Consider the following 14,555-nt stretch of genomic DNA (forward strand, 5'->3'; position numbering starts at 1 on the left):
TACTCCTTTAAAGAACCCGCTTAATATCACCACATAGTGCCCAAATAATACTCCCTTAAAGAGCCCACTTAATATCCCTCATATAGTGCCCAAATAATACTCCCTTAAAGAGCCCACTTAATACCCCTCATATAGTGCCCAAATAATACTCCCTTAAAGAGCCCATTTAATATCACCACATAGTGCCAAAATAATACTCCCTTAAAGAGCCCATTTAATATCCCCATAAAGTGCCAAAATAATACTCCCTTAAAGAGCCCACTTAATACCCCTCATATAGTGCCCAAATAATACTCCCTTAAAGAGCCCATTTAATATCACCACATAGTGCCAAAATAATACTCCCTTAAAGAGCCCATTTAATATCCCCATATAGTGCCCAAATAATACTCCCTTAAAGAGCCCACTTAATACTGTCATAAAGTCTCAAGACAATATTGCCATATGAAGCCCACGTGATACCACCATATAATGCACAAATTCTACTCACTTAGAGAGCCCACATATTACCACCATACAGTGCCCAAATAATACCCCCTTAGTCCCAGTTTAAAACTTATCACCTATCCTGTGGAGAGCTGATAAGTGTTTGATCAGTGGGGGTCCGACCACTAGGACCCCCACCGATCATGAGAACAGGGGTCCCTGTATTCCCTGCATAAATAGAGCAAATGTCGAGCACGTGCGTTGCCACTCTATTCAAAGTCCATGGGGCTGCCGAAGATAACTGAGGACCGCGCTCAACTATCCCCGGCAGTCCCATAGAGCTGTATGAAGTGGCAGCGCACGTGCTCAACCGCTGCTCCATTCAAACCAGGAACACAGGGACCCCTATTCTTGTGATCGTAGGGGTCCCAGCGGTCGGACCCCCACTAATCAGGCGTTTATCACATCCTGAGGAACGATGATTTAATCTTAGGCCAAATATCACAGATTTAACTATTTATTCGCTATATCTGGAAAAGCCGGGAACCAATCTATAAGCCCAAAAAGTTGTCACCCAGTTTTTCCAGACCCAGTTTCATGTGTCTGTTGGGAGTCATGCTTATGGGCTCCTTCCAGTATTCCAGGAAAAGTTGGGTGACAGCCATTATCGACTCCCTTACCTAGTCTTCCTACAGTCCTAAAGGAAAACCTGTCCCCTTTGAGTGACATACCTACAACAATAAAAAATTTTGACAAAAATTTGACTGTAAACCAAAAATTTTCTAAAAAGCAGCCAATGTCAACCCTATTGCTTCACCCTATAAACCAGTCTCCTCATCCCAAAGGGGGCAGTAAATGCTTAAAGCAAAAATACAAATTGCAAATTTTTGTAATTTTTTCTTTTTCCCAAAAATGAATGCACTAGATTTTTCTCATCAACACAATAACATTTCACTTTCGTAACCGTTTTTTTCTCAGATCCTCCACTCATGACGGATGTTAAGAACGCTCAGTCACCCGTCGGGAAGCCAGCGGTGCTGCGCTGTCAAGCATTAGCCGAGCCCCCAGCAGAGTTTGAATGGTTTAAGGATGACAAGCGGTGAGTACGAGGCGGCAGACGTTTCTTCTCTGACCTGCCAAGCTGGTGAAAAATCCAATATGGTCTCTTATGTCTTCAAAAACCGCGTCATTGCCCTTTTTAGAGGGTGTGTTCACCTTTGAAGCCATTTTTATATTGCTCTAGTGCACCTAAAAAAACCGTTGCAAAAGACGGACTTACCAGGGTTTCTCACCCCATAAAGTGTTGGCCTATCGCTATGCTGCTCACTGCCTGGACCCCATAGATCCTGAGACTAAAGGGGTCGAGGTCTAGCGCTGTGTCCCCTTCAAGGTTTTCCCTTGCAGAGCAGCGCTCCTTACCTCCCACCATTCAGGGAACTGCACCACGGCCCCATTAACTTGAGTACCCTGCTCAGCGGGGGAGTTCAACTATGCAGGAAAAATTATAAAGGGGGGCCCCTTAATTCCTAGGATCAGTGGGGATCCCAGCAGTCAGACCCTACTGATCAAAATGTGATTGTATAATCTAGCAATATGCCATCCTGTAAGAACAATAACCCGTGTCGCTGAATTGACAATGATAGGAAGGGGCCCGCATGCAGAAATCAAATTCGAGCCCACTGTTGGTTTTTGGCTGTCCCCCATCCGATCCGCAGCTAATTTTTCTCCATCTTTTACATCCCTTGAAGAAGAGAAGGGCTTCTCCACTTATTTTTGGAATATTCTGGTGCCCATTGAGGTTCAGGGAGGAGAACGGCCTCAATATGAGTTGGTTGCGTCACTCCCTCTTTATGGTTTCCTCTATAGTGCCCTTAAAAGTGTCCATCAAGTCTTCACAAATAACTGGTGGAGATCTTCTTAGTGCTCAATAATCTCCTTGAAGATGTTATATAGAAAGATAGGTTTTCAGCTTCTTCAAGGAGAGGTCAATATTTTTTAAATCGACCACTTCAACTTAATGGGGTTGTCCAGTTTAGAAAACTTATTTTCATACACCCTATATGAGAACGCTAAGTTAATAGAGTGGGGTCCACTGTTCAGGATCCTCATCTCTTGGCCATAGTGGGGAGCGGTTATAAAGAGCGTCTCTCTCTCTGGAGGACCTGTCCTGTCCTGGATTACACAGACATCCCATTGATATGAATAGATACTGTGTAATACTTCATTTCTCCTGTGGTGGCACTGCAGGGAACACTTACTGCCAGGTTTCCCCATAGATTACAGCTGATCGCTGGGGGTCTTCGCAGGAGGACACTTTGTGATCAGCTTTTTGTCAAGGGATCCTTCTAATAAGTAGGGATTGTCCAAAACAACCCCTTTAAGTTGGTCTTTCATGGTCTAACACCACCCGAAAACCTGTAACAACCCAATTAGGTTACCAAAGGAAACAAAAAGTCATTGTGTGACTCTAAAAATAATTAACCAAGTACCATTGTGGGTCCTGGTGGGGTAAAAGATGTCTCACCACCCATCTTTCCATCGAAACATCTCCAGTATGTTCACTTTTTCCCGTTACCATCTACACACCCTATAAGTTCTACATGGAATGATGAGCTGTGATGATAACGGGAGCTTAAATGCCATTTTCTTCTTTTTCATTTCCTCGTTTGACTGCCCCGGCCTCGTCCTCCACAGACTGGCTGCAGGAATAGAAGGTTTGAAGATCCAGAACGAGAGGACTTGGTCCGTGCTTCTGTTTTCAAATGTCACCTCAAGGCATTATGGGAATTACACATGCCTGGCATCCAATAAACTCGGCTCATATAATTCCAGCCTGCGACTACTCAGTAAGTAGAGTAATGGTATTTTTGCTTTTTATGATGCCTGTTTTGCTCACCAACCTTGGTAAGAAGAAGCGTCTGTAGCCCAGACACAAGGAAACGACCGGAGGGGCTGTGATTACTGGAGCGCTGAGGTAAGTCCACATCTCACAAGGGTGTAGATGACTCTCGGCCATATTATTCAAAAAGAATGCCAAAGTCTCCAAATTTCTGTGAAAAACTTTTTTCTTTTTTAATCTCCAGGTCAGGGGGTAAGAGTTTGCCCCAGGGTTGCCCCATCACCACAACCTTCATCAACTAGTTATAACAAAACAAAAACTTACATCTACTACTAATCATCTTGCCCGTTCCGTGGTCGGTCACCTTTGTCTCTTAGTTTTGGGGGCAATCAGAAGTAACATAAACTCCTTACTTCCGGGTCATCCTTCATTGAGAAAGCAGCCTGAGCCACTGAGGTGACCCCAATCCATAAATCACAGGGTCAAATCTAAAAAGTTTATGGAGTTTACCTAAAAGCAAAGGACCCTTAAGGACAACCAACAGTTTGGGAGCCCTCTACATAGAAATGTTGTACTCCACTGCAAACACATGGGCCAATATGGGGGCATTTGCCACTATCAATCGAATGTGTATGGCCCACATGAGAATGCGCCCGTGTGGGCAGATAAGAGGATGTGTCAAATATTAAATTGGAAGTCTTGGGTCCATAATGAATTCATTATTATGTTGTGTAAATCGACAGATCACAAGGGCAATCTATCCGTTCCCATCATGGGCAACTGACCTAAAAAGGGGTTGTCCAGTCTGGAAACCCCATTTTTATACACCCTATTAGGGAATTCTGAGTTATTAGTGGGGGGGTCCCCTGTTCAGGATCCTCATCTCTTGGCCAAAATGTAGGGGACCTTACTTGTCCTGCATTACACAGAAAGCCCATAGATATAAATGGACACTGTGTAATACTTAAATTCCCCTCTAGTGGCGCTGCAGGGAAACAGCACTTCTAACAATTGATCAAAATGTAAAATGATTGCACAGGTCACATCCAAGGGGAAATACAGATTTGCAGCAGTCACATTTTTAATCTTAGAATTTTATTTTATTTTTTTCCTGGAAATTGTGATTTGTATTTCAAGATCACAGTCTCTGATTTACATGTTTACTCTCTTTTTGCTTAACATTGTATGAGATTAGAAAAACATGGCTGCTTTCTTCCAGAAACAGCACCACCCTTGTCCACAGGCTGTGTTTGGTATTGCAGCTGCGTCTAGAATTAGAAAAGCTTGGCTTATTCCTTTCAAAAACAGTGCCTCTCCTCTCCACAGGTGGTTTGTGGTATTACACCTCAGCTCCATTAACTGCAATGAAGCTGACCTGCAGTACAAGACACAACCCGTAGACAGGTGTGGCGCTGTTTCTGGAAGAAAGTAGCCATGTTTTTCTAATCCTGGACAACCCCTTTAATTTAAATATGAAACACAGCTTATGGACCCTAAAATTTTGTGTGACATTTTTGAATATTCAGCTATTTCTGAGTTATTTTGGTCTTTTATGGTTGAGATCTGAGTGACAACCACTAATGGAAACCATTACAGTACCCATAGGGGTTGTCACCCACCTCCACAGACCCTGAAAGGCCAATGAATGTGCAGTGTCATGCAGAATGACATCCTAATCCCTGTTCCTTCTTCACTAGAACTCTGTTTATGTATGTGTCAGTCTTTACAGTAGTTCTAGCATTCTATTCATGCACCAGGAGGCTCAGGATGAGCAGTGTTTTAGATACATAGAGGGCTGCAGTACCTATAATTGTGTCAGGACACAGAAAAGGTGATTTGTATTAGTAAAGTTAGCACTGCTGCATCTATTGAACCTTCTGGAATAGCCCTTTAAGCAATTGACCTCATTAATAGCGGTTTTTTTTCCTCGTGCTCTGAACTTTGCAGAGTCCCCACAGATTAGTGTTTTAATTTTGTGGACTGTTCATCTTTTGCGTTCCTGTAAATCCCCCAATGCTGATCTATATCCTATTGCGAGGAATGTATTCTTCCCGTCTAGTTGCGCTTCCCCCCCCCCCGCCGTATGGGCCTTTTATGCGCTGAACTTTAATTTTCATTCTGAGCGCAGATCACAGAATTCCCATCAGATTCTAATTTTATTTATTTTCATGTTGAAGATTTGTTACATCAGTTTCGGAAAACAATAGTCGCTGATAGAACCTGAGCGGAAACCAGCGCCGCATGAATGCCAATCACGCCATTCCTATTCCGGAAGTCCATGTAGAAGAAATTGTTTCTGGAAGAATGAGGGAATTTTTTTTTTTTTAAAACATTATAAAAACATACAGAAAAATTCCAATAATCCGGCACGCCAAGCAAGTGATGGAATAGCAGACTATCAGACGGATTTTTAATTCGCTAAATCCCTTCAATCCGGCATCTTGCGGTTTGGAAATCCCTCTACTCCAGCATTGGACAACATTGTTGCTCGATTCCGGATTAGCAGGATATGATCTGATAGTCCGGCACTGCAGGTTGGTGGTGGGGTCAATGTCCTCATCAGTGGTGGTGCAGAATCCCAACAGTCGTCCTCCTGTGAGTTGTGGGTTGCGCTTATTGTCTATGGTGTCGCCATGAAAGTGGTGCCATCCGGGTCAGTGCCACATCGTAACCAGTGTAGTCAACCACGAGTACAGGAAACGGCTACATTAACTATTTATTCGTAATTCCAAGTAACTTCCAATACTCCGGCATTTCCAATAATCCGACACCATGCCAGTACCGAAAGCATTCATGTATATGTGGGCCCAGTGGGTGCAAGGTGTACCCCACCCATTTTGATTAAACATGTGCCAGTGGGCCTTGGTGCTCACGCTGGCCTTGGGTACCTCCAGGGGCTATAGGGGGTGCAGAGGTAGGATTAGCCCTGGGGCCCTTGTGCTTGTGAGGGCCCAAAGGCCCCTCTGCCACATAACAAGACACCAGTATTATAAATGGTACATTATAGGTGGGGGCCCGTTTTTGCATGGGGTCCAGAAGCTTCACGTTACGGCTTTGGGTGCCTGCCACCCATTCTTTTGCTTTGCGCTGCCCCCGATATGAAGCTGGGACTATAGCGCCCCCTGCCATTGTTTCCGACAGGTGCAATGCTTTGTCTATTGGTTATAATGGGGAGTACTGTTGCTTGGTGACGTCACAAAATTGATCCTCCAGATTTGTTTTGTTCCCCTCATCGCCCAAATTTTGCAAACGTTACCCTATAACGTCTCATCTGGAAATGGCGCGCGGTCAGATCTGTTCGCAAATCTCTGGTCGCCATTTTTTCCTGCCTTCAGAGATGTCCCCCCTGCCCATCTCTCGCTGTACCACGAGCCCCTGCAGCATGGCGCCGGTTAACCCTGCTTGTCAGGAAATTTTCAACCTCCAGGCACCGTCTTCTCCCAGACCAGCGCTCGCCGGAATATTTTCTCCATCCAATCAGTCATTTATGAGCCGTCCTATTCCATTCCCGTTAAAATGTGAAAAATTCTCCGTGTGCGATTACTCAGTGAGCAGAATTTGTGGCAGTAATAACATCTCCTTTGCCATTCATTAGAACTGCTAATAGCCTTCCCCGCGCAGCCTGGGTCTGAGCCCGCGGGATACCAGCCTCTCTGTTTGTGCCGTATTTATTACATCGTAACTTCCTACTGTCACGGAGAATTACAGCGCGATGTGGAATGTTCGTGCGGAATAACCGGGGCACAGGAGCTTTCAATCTACAGGAGCTCCGGAGTCCGCCACCCGGGAATAAAAATAATCTGGGCTGCTGGCGAAGACGCACATTGCCCCGGATGTTTTACAAACGGAAAATGAAAACCGAGACCCAGCGGTGTTATTATCAAAAGCAGGCGATGGATTTATAAAATCGAGAAATGTATAGAATTCATCTGTATAGGAACATTCCTTTACTCCGGCATCAATGAGATCAGGATTATCTAATGTTCTGGATTATTGGATTATAGAGTTCACTTGTATGGTAGAGAATCTCCAAATCCGCCGCTATCTCCAGGTTCTTTTAGTGAGAGGAATTTCCTAAATTGTTCTCTGCTCAGTCTGGGTCTTTTAAAATTACACATTATATTGCCGTTCTTTGCACTTTATGGATTATCAAATGCTGGATTAAAGATGGAGGTAGATAGATAGATAGATAGATAGATAGATAGATAGATAGATAGATAGATAGATAGATAGATAGATAGATAGATAGATAGATAGATAGATAGATAGATAGATAGATAGATAGATAGATAGATAGATAGATAGATAGATAGATAGATAGATATCTAGATAGATAGATATCTAGATAGATATGAGATAGATAGATAGATATGAGATAGATAGATAGATAGATAGATAGATAGATAGATAGATAGATAGATAGATAGATAGATAGATAGATAGATAGATAGATAGATAGATAGATATGAGATAGATAGATATGATCCTGAGCCGCTACAGACTGAGCGCCCACAACCTGCTCATCGAATCCGGGCGCCACAGACAGACCTACAAGCCCAGGGAGAGCCGACTGTGCCAACAGTGCGACCAGGAGGCCGTGGAGGATGAGACCCACTTCCTGCTACACTGCTCCAAATACTCAGCAGTGAGGGACACTCACTTCAGGAGACTCTCTGATCTCTTACCGGACTTCAGCTCCATGGAAGAGGAAGAGAAACTCTACATCCTGCTGGGTGAAGAGGAAACCACAGTGGGCACAGCGGCACAATATGTCACTGCATGCCATAAACTGAGAGAGACATGATATGCCATGGACTTGTATAACCCCGACCCTAGATATGTCCCTATCCCCCAATCCCTCAGTCCCTATCCCTCATTCCCTTACTTCTTACTTGCTTTGGCAATGCTAATATGTATTTGGTCCTGCCAATAAAGCTTCTTTGAATTGAATTGAATTGAATTGAATTGATATGAGATAGATAGATTAGATAGATAGATAGATAGATAGATAGATAGATAGATAGATAGATAGATAGATAGATAGATAGATAGATAGATAGATAGATAGATAGATAGATAGATAGATTAGATAGATAGATAGATAGATAGATAGATAGATAGATAGATAGATAGATAGATAGATAGATAGATAGATATGAGATAGATAGATAGATAGATAGATAGATAGATAGATAGATAGATAGATAGATAGATAGATAGATTAGATAGATAGATAGATAGATAGATAGATAGATAGATAGATAGATAGATAGATAGATAGATAGATAGATATGAGATAGATAGATAGATAGATAGATAGATAGATAGATAGATAGATAGATAGATAGATAGATAGATAGATAGATAGATAGATAGATAGATAGATATGAGATAGATAGATATGAGATAGATAGATATGAGATAGATAGATATGAGATAGATAGATATGAGATAGATAGATATGAGATAGATAGATATGAGATAGATAGATATGAGATAGATAGATAGATAGATAGATAGATAGATAGATAGATAGATAGATAGATAGATAGATAGATAGATAGATAGATAGATAGATAGATAGATATGAGATAGATAGATAGATATGAGATAGATAGATATGAGATAGATAGATAGATAGATAGATAGATAGATAGATATGAGATAGATAGATATGAGATAGATAGATATGAGATAGATAGATATGAGATAGATAGATATGAGATAGATAGATATGAGATAGATAGATGATAGATAGATAGATAGATAGATAGATAGATAGATAGATAGATAGATAGATAGATAGATAGATAGATAGATAGATAGATAGATAGATAGATATGAGATAGATATGAGATAGATATGAGATAGATATGAGATAGATAGATAGATAGATATGAGATAGATATGAGATAGATAGATAGATATGAGATAGATAGATATGAGATAGATAGATAGATAGATAGATAGATAGATAGATATGAGATAGATAGATATGAGATAGATAGATATGAGATAGATAGATATGAGATAGATAGATATGAGATAGATAGATATGAGATAGATAGATGATAGATAGATAGATAGATAGATAGATAGATAGATAGATAGATAGATAGATAGATAGATAGATAGATAGATAGATAGATAGATAGATAGATAGATAGATAGATAGATAGATAGATATGAGATAGATATGAGATAGATATGAGATAGATATGAGATAGATAGATAGATAGATATGAGATAGATATGAGATAGATAGATAGATAGATAGATAGATAGATAGATAGATAGATAGATAGATAGATAGATATGAGATAGATAGATATGAGATAGATAGATATGAGATAGATAGATATGAGATAGATATGAGATAGATAGATATGAGATAGATAGATATGAGATAGATAGATATGAGATAGATAGATATGAGATAGATAGATATGAGATAGATAGATATGAGATAGATAGATATGAGATAGATAGATAGATAGATAGATAGATAGATAGATAGATAGATAGATAGATAGATAGATAGATAGATAGATAGATAGATAGATAGATAGATAGATTCTCAGTTGAACTACTCACAACTACAGATCTCCATATCTACCATTTGTTTTCCTCGCATGTTCATACTCCTTTACCTGGGGTGTTTACATGCACAAGTGGAAGGAGCGCAGCGAGTAATGTCCACATGATATGACAATTCTAATAAAAGTGAATGGAAAAAGTCACATCAATCCATCGTGAGACGTCCTTGGTCCCATGTCACGTGTTTGGTGTCGTCATCTAGTCCAGGCCTCACATATTATATCGATATTTTGCGACTTTTCTATATGTAACCCTCTGCATTAATATAAGTGACCACACGTAATACAGGCGGCCATGACATCCCACATGATATATTCCTTCCAGTGATACAGACGACTCCATTATCCAGCACTTATAACACATAAATAAATAATTCCACGCCGTGCGGCCGACGAGACGATTATAACATGCGGAAGAATACCAGACGACTCCTCCTGATTCTAATGAGAGAATTTACATCCGTATGTTTCCGCTGATTAGTCACTTCTTTAAAACAATTCCCACAAGTCTTGTGAGACCGGCAGAACAAAAACACAAGAAAAGAGCATATCAGATGGGAAAACTGATCAAATCCACATGGAGCAATTCAGTCTCTCCATATTCTATCTGTTCTTCCACAATCCCATGCCCTGAAGCAGTTTTACTCCCCTAGCCGGTATAACACTGTTCATCTTGAGCCTTCTGTTCCATGAATAGAATACCGGCATTGCAGTGTAGACTGACACAGATACAATTATGTCAATTTTACATGGTTAGACTATAGTCATCCACAATAACTGGACGTTAGATCTGATGGGGGTTGTAATAATCTTTTTACATGTTCCTAATAACTCACTGGGATGGAGAGAAGACGTTATTGGTGGCTTTAATAACCGCGTCTATGGAACCAGTCAATATGTAGTGACCTGACTTCTGCCCCCGTACTTATTACATGGAACAGACAATCTATGGTTTTCTCTGTAGGCTATAAAATAGCAATTACTCCACTAAATGAACTAATAAATCTGCCCCCCCCCCCATAGACCCGGAAAATTCCTACATCAAGGATGATTTACAATGATCATAAAGCAATAACGAAGAGCATCAGTCATCTCACACGCAAGAACATTAACATAAATCAATTTATCAATGAAAACATCCGACGATCACATGAGGACCATGATGGGATGTGATCCTGTGTCTCCCAAAGAAAGTGACACCCATCCTGTCCCATATATTAATAATTGACCCCCATTTTAAGGGATTGTCCATTTATTTTACAAATCCTTCTCAAATGTCCTTTTGGGTCAAGTTTGACGATCGATCACTTGGCTCCACCCATTAAAGTCACTGTGAACAGATCAATGTTTTTCTGATGTTCTCCTGCAGGGGGCGATGCAGCGAAAACCTAAAGAACCATATGGCAACTCTGGCTGGTTAAAAGGGTTGTCCTACGAAAATAATTTATCACCTATCCACAGGAAAGGTGATAAATGTATCATCACTTCGGGTCCGACCACTGGCGATCGCTGGAACGAGGGTCTTGTGTCCACCGTTTCAGTGCAGTGGTGCGGTAGCTCCATTAGTTTAGATAGCCGAGCGTTGTACTCATTCTCGTGATCTGTTGGTGCCATTCCTCAGCCCCATCCGGGGGCATTTAGTGTGCCCTGTTACTGCATGCAATAGAGGTTTTCTAATTTTACTGCTGACTTTTCCCCTTTAAAGGGGTTTTCTCATTAAAGGGTTTGTACAGGATTAGAAAAAGGATTTTTTTCTAAAAACAGTGCCACACCTGTCAACAGGTTGTGTGCGGTATTACAGTGCTGTCCCAATCACTTTAATGGAGCTAATCGGCAATATCCTACACAGCCCATGGACATGTGTGGCGCTGTTCTGGGAAGAAACATGTTTTTCTAATTCAGAACGACCCTTTTTTTAATTAAACCCAGTGATCGGCTGTTAACCTGGGGTAAGCTACGATCAACCATATATTTTCCCTGCAGTGGCCACTGCAGGATAAATGTGGAATTGCATGCTGGCTATTTAAATTAATGATATAATACATGGAGGTCCTCCAGAGTGAGTCCTCTTTGCAAGCCGTTTTCTGCCCTTTAAGACATGCTTGCCCGTTCTCCTGCAATTTCCGGGAGACTTTCAGAAGAAGGAAAGATCTCCTGGACTCCAGGGTCCTCCTGAGGTCTGTAAAGGGGTTGTGTGTTGTTGAGGGGTCTTTTAACAGGTGGTTCTGGTCTGGTGTTAGTAAACATGGGGGGTCTGGTCTGGGGTCTGCATCATCCCAGAGACCGCTAATCACAATGACCAGAGATATCCATCTGTGTCCGCCCTTGCTACATTGTGTGTACATTGTAATAATGTAGTAGACTTACCTGCAGTCCTATGTAAAACCACGGATCCCAAATCAGTATACAAACATGGCAAATGACAAACTTAATTCTACTACATCTCGCAAACTCATCTCTACTACATCTGACAAACTCTACACCTGTAGACGTTAAGCTTGTGCTTCCAACCCTAGGCATGACTTTAAAACATTACCGCCGCCTAATTTAAAGTGACCCCAGTCCTTGCCCCGTTCTCTTGAGCGCACGTTTGGGCAGGTAGATAAGAATTGTCTCCGGTATTACGGAACGCAGCGTCTGTGCGGAGCTGATAACATTAATCAGATAATTGCACTGAGATTACAATGATCCCTCCCCAGTGAAAGTTTATTTGCAGTGTCTCCGTTTACCCAATTAAACTTACCAACAATTATAAGAAAAAACAAAGGGAGAAGAGAAAAGTAAAAACATCCTTTACACAAGTAAAACATTCAGAACCTGCCGTTCAGAACTCTAGGAAAGCCGAGTGACGATCTCTGTTGGAGCTTTATTGTCGGTTATACTGGTTGTCACCCAGATTTCCAAGAAACAGGTGCAACTTAGAAATGGATGAATAGAATCCTCCCTTGTAGTCCTAGGTCTTATGGTGCCCATACAGTAATTCCAGTTCTTGTAGTGCCCCTATAGCAGTACTAGAACATGTAGTGCCCATACAATTATTCTAGAACTTGTAGTGCCCATACAGCAGTTCTAGCTCTTGTAGTGCCCATACAGTAATTCCAGTTCTTGTAGTGCCCCTATAGCAGTACTAGAACATGTAGTGCCCATACAATTATTCTAGAACTTGTAGTGCCCATACAGCAGTTCTAGCTCTTGTAGTGCCCATACAGTAGTTCTAGCTCTTGTAGTGGCCATACAGCAGTACTAGCACATGTAGCGTCCATACAGTAGTTCAAGTTCTTGTAGTGCCCATACAGTAGTTCTAGCTCTTATGGTGCCCATACAGTAATTCCAGTTCTTGTAGTGCCCCTATAGAAGTACTAGCTCATGTAGTGCCCATACATTTATTCTAGATCCTGTAGTGCCCATACAGTAGTTCTAGCTCTTGTAGTGCCCATATAGTAGTTCTAGCTCTTGTAGTGCCCATACAGTAGTTCTAGGTCTTGTAGTGCCCATACAGTACCAGCTCTTGTAGTGCCCATACAGTACCAGCTCTTGTAGTGCCCATACAGTACCAGCTCTTGTAGTGCCCATACAGATGTTCTAGCTCTTGTAGTGTCCATACATCAGTACTAGCTCTTGTAGTGCCCATACAGTAGCTCTAGCTCTTGTAGTGCCCATACATCAGTACTAGCTCTTGTAGTGCCCATACAGCAGTACTAGCACATGTAGCGCCCATACAGTAGTTCTAGCTCTTGTAGGGCCCATACAGTAGTACTAGCTCTTGTAGTGCCCATACATCGGTACTAGCTCTTGTAGTGCCCATACAGCAGTACTAGCTCATGTAATGACCATAAAGTAATTCTAGCTCTTATATTGCCCATAGAGTATTTCTCGCTCATATAGTGGCCATACATTTATTCTAGATCTCGTAATGCCCATACAGTAGTTCTAGCTCAAATAGTGCCCAAACAGCAGTACCAGCTCTTGTAGTGCATACACAGTAGTTCTAATTCATATAGTGCCCATACAGTAATTCTAGCTCTTATAGTGCCCATAGAGTAGTTCCCGCTCATATAGTGCCCATACATTTATTCTAGATCTTGTAGTGCCAATACAGTAGTTCTAGGTCTTGTAGTGCCCATACAGTACCAGCTCTTGTAGTGCCCATACAGTACCAGCTCTTGTAGTGCCCATACAGATGTTCTAGCTCTTGTAGTGTCCATACATCAGTACCAGCTCTTGTAGTGCCCATACAGTAGTTCCTGTTCATATAGTGCATATTCCGTACTTTTAGCTCATATAGTGCTGATATAGTACATTTATCCCTTGTAGTACCCATACAGTACAAGCTCTTGTAGTGCCCTACAGTAGTTCTAGCTCTTGTAGTGCCCATACAGTAGTTCCAGCTCTTGTAGTGCCCATACAGTAGTTCCTGCTCTTGTAGTGCCCATACAGTAGTTCCAGCTCTTGTAGTGTCCATACAGTAGTTCCAGCTCTTGTAGTGCCCATACAGTAGTTCTAGCTCTTGTAGTGCCCGTACAGTAGTTCTAGCTCTTGTAGTGCCCATACGGTACTTCTAGCTTTTGTAGTGCCCATACGGTACTTCTAGCTTTTGTAGTGCCCATACAGTAGTTCTAGCTCTTGTAGTGCCCGTACAGTAGTTCTAGCTCTTGTACTGCCCATACATCAGTACCAGCTCTTGTAGTGCCCAT

General features: G+C 41.6%; 1 protein-coding gene across 1 annotated transcript in view; it reads left to right on the plus strand.

Moving 5' to 3' along the window:
- Nucleotides 1–14,555, plus strand: part of IGLON5 (IgLON family member 5) — a 423,086-nt gene that overhangs the window by 364,353 nt on the left and 44,178 nt on the right. Inside the window, 2 exon segments of the mRNA XM_075840383.1 lie at nucleotides 1,405–1,525; nucleotides 3,121–3,272. Coding sequence (XP_075696498.1) covers nucleotides 1,405–1,525; nucleotides 3,121–3,272 — 273 coding nt within the window.

This window comes from Rhinoderma darwinii, chromosome 10 (genome assembly GCF_050947455.1).
Source record: "Rhinoderma darwinii isolate aRhiDar2 chromosome 10, aRhiDar2.hap1, whole genome shotgun sequence".
Classification (NCBI taxonomy): Eukaryota; Metazoa; Chordata; class Amphibia; order Anura; family Rhinodermatidae; genus Rhinoderma; species Rhinoderma darwinii.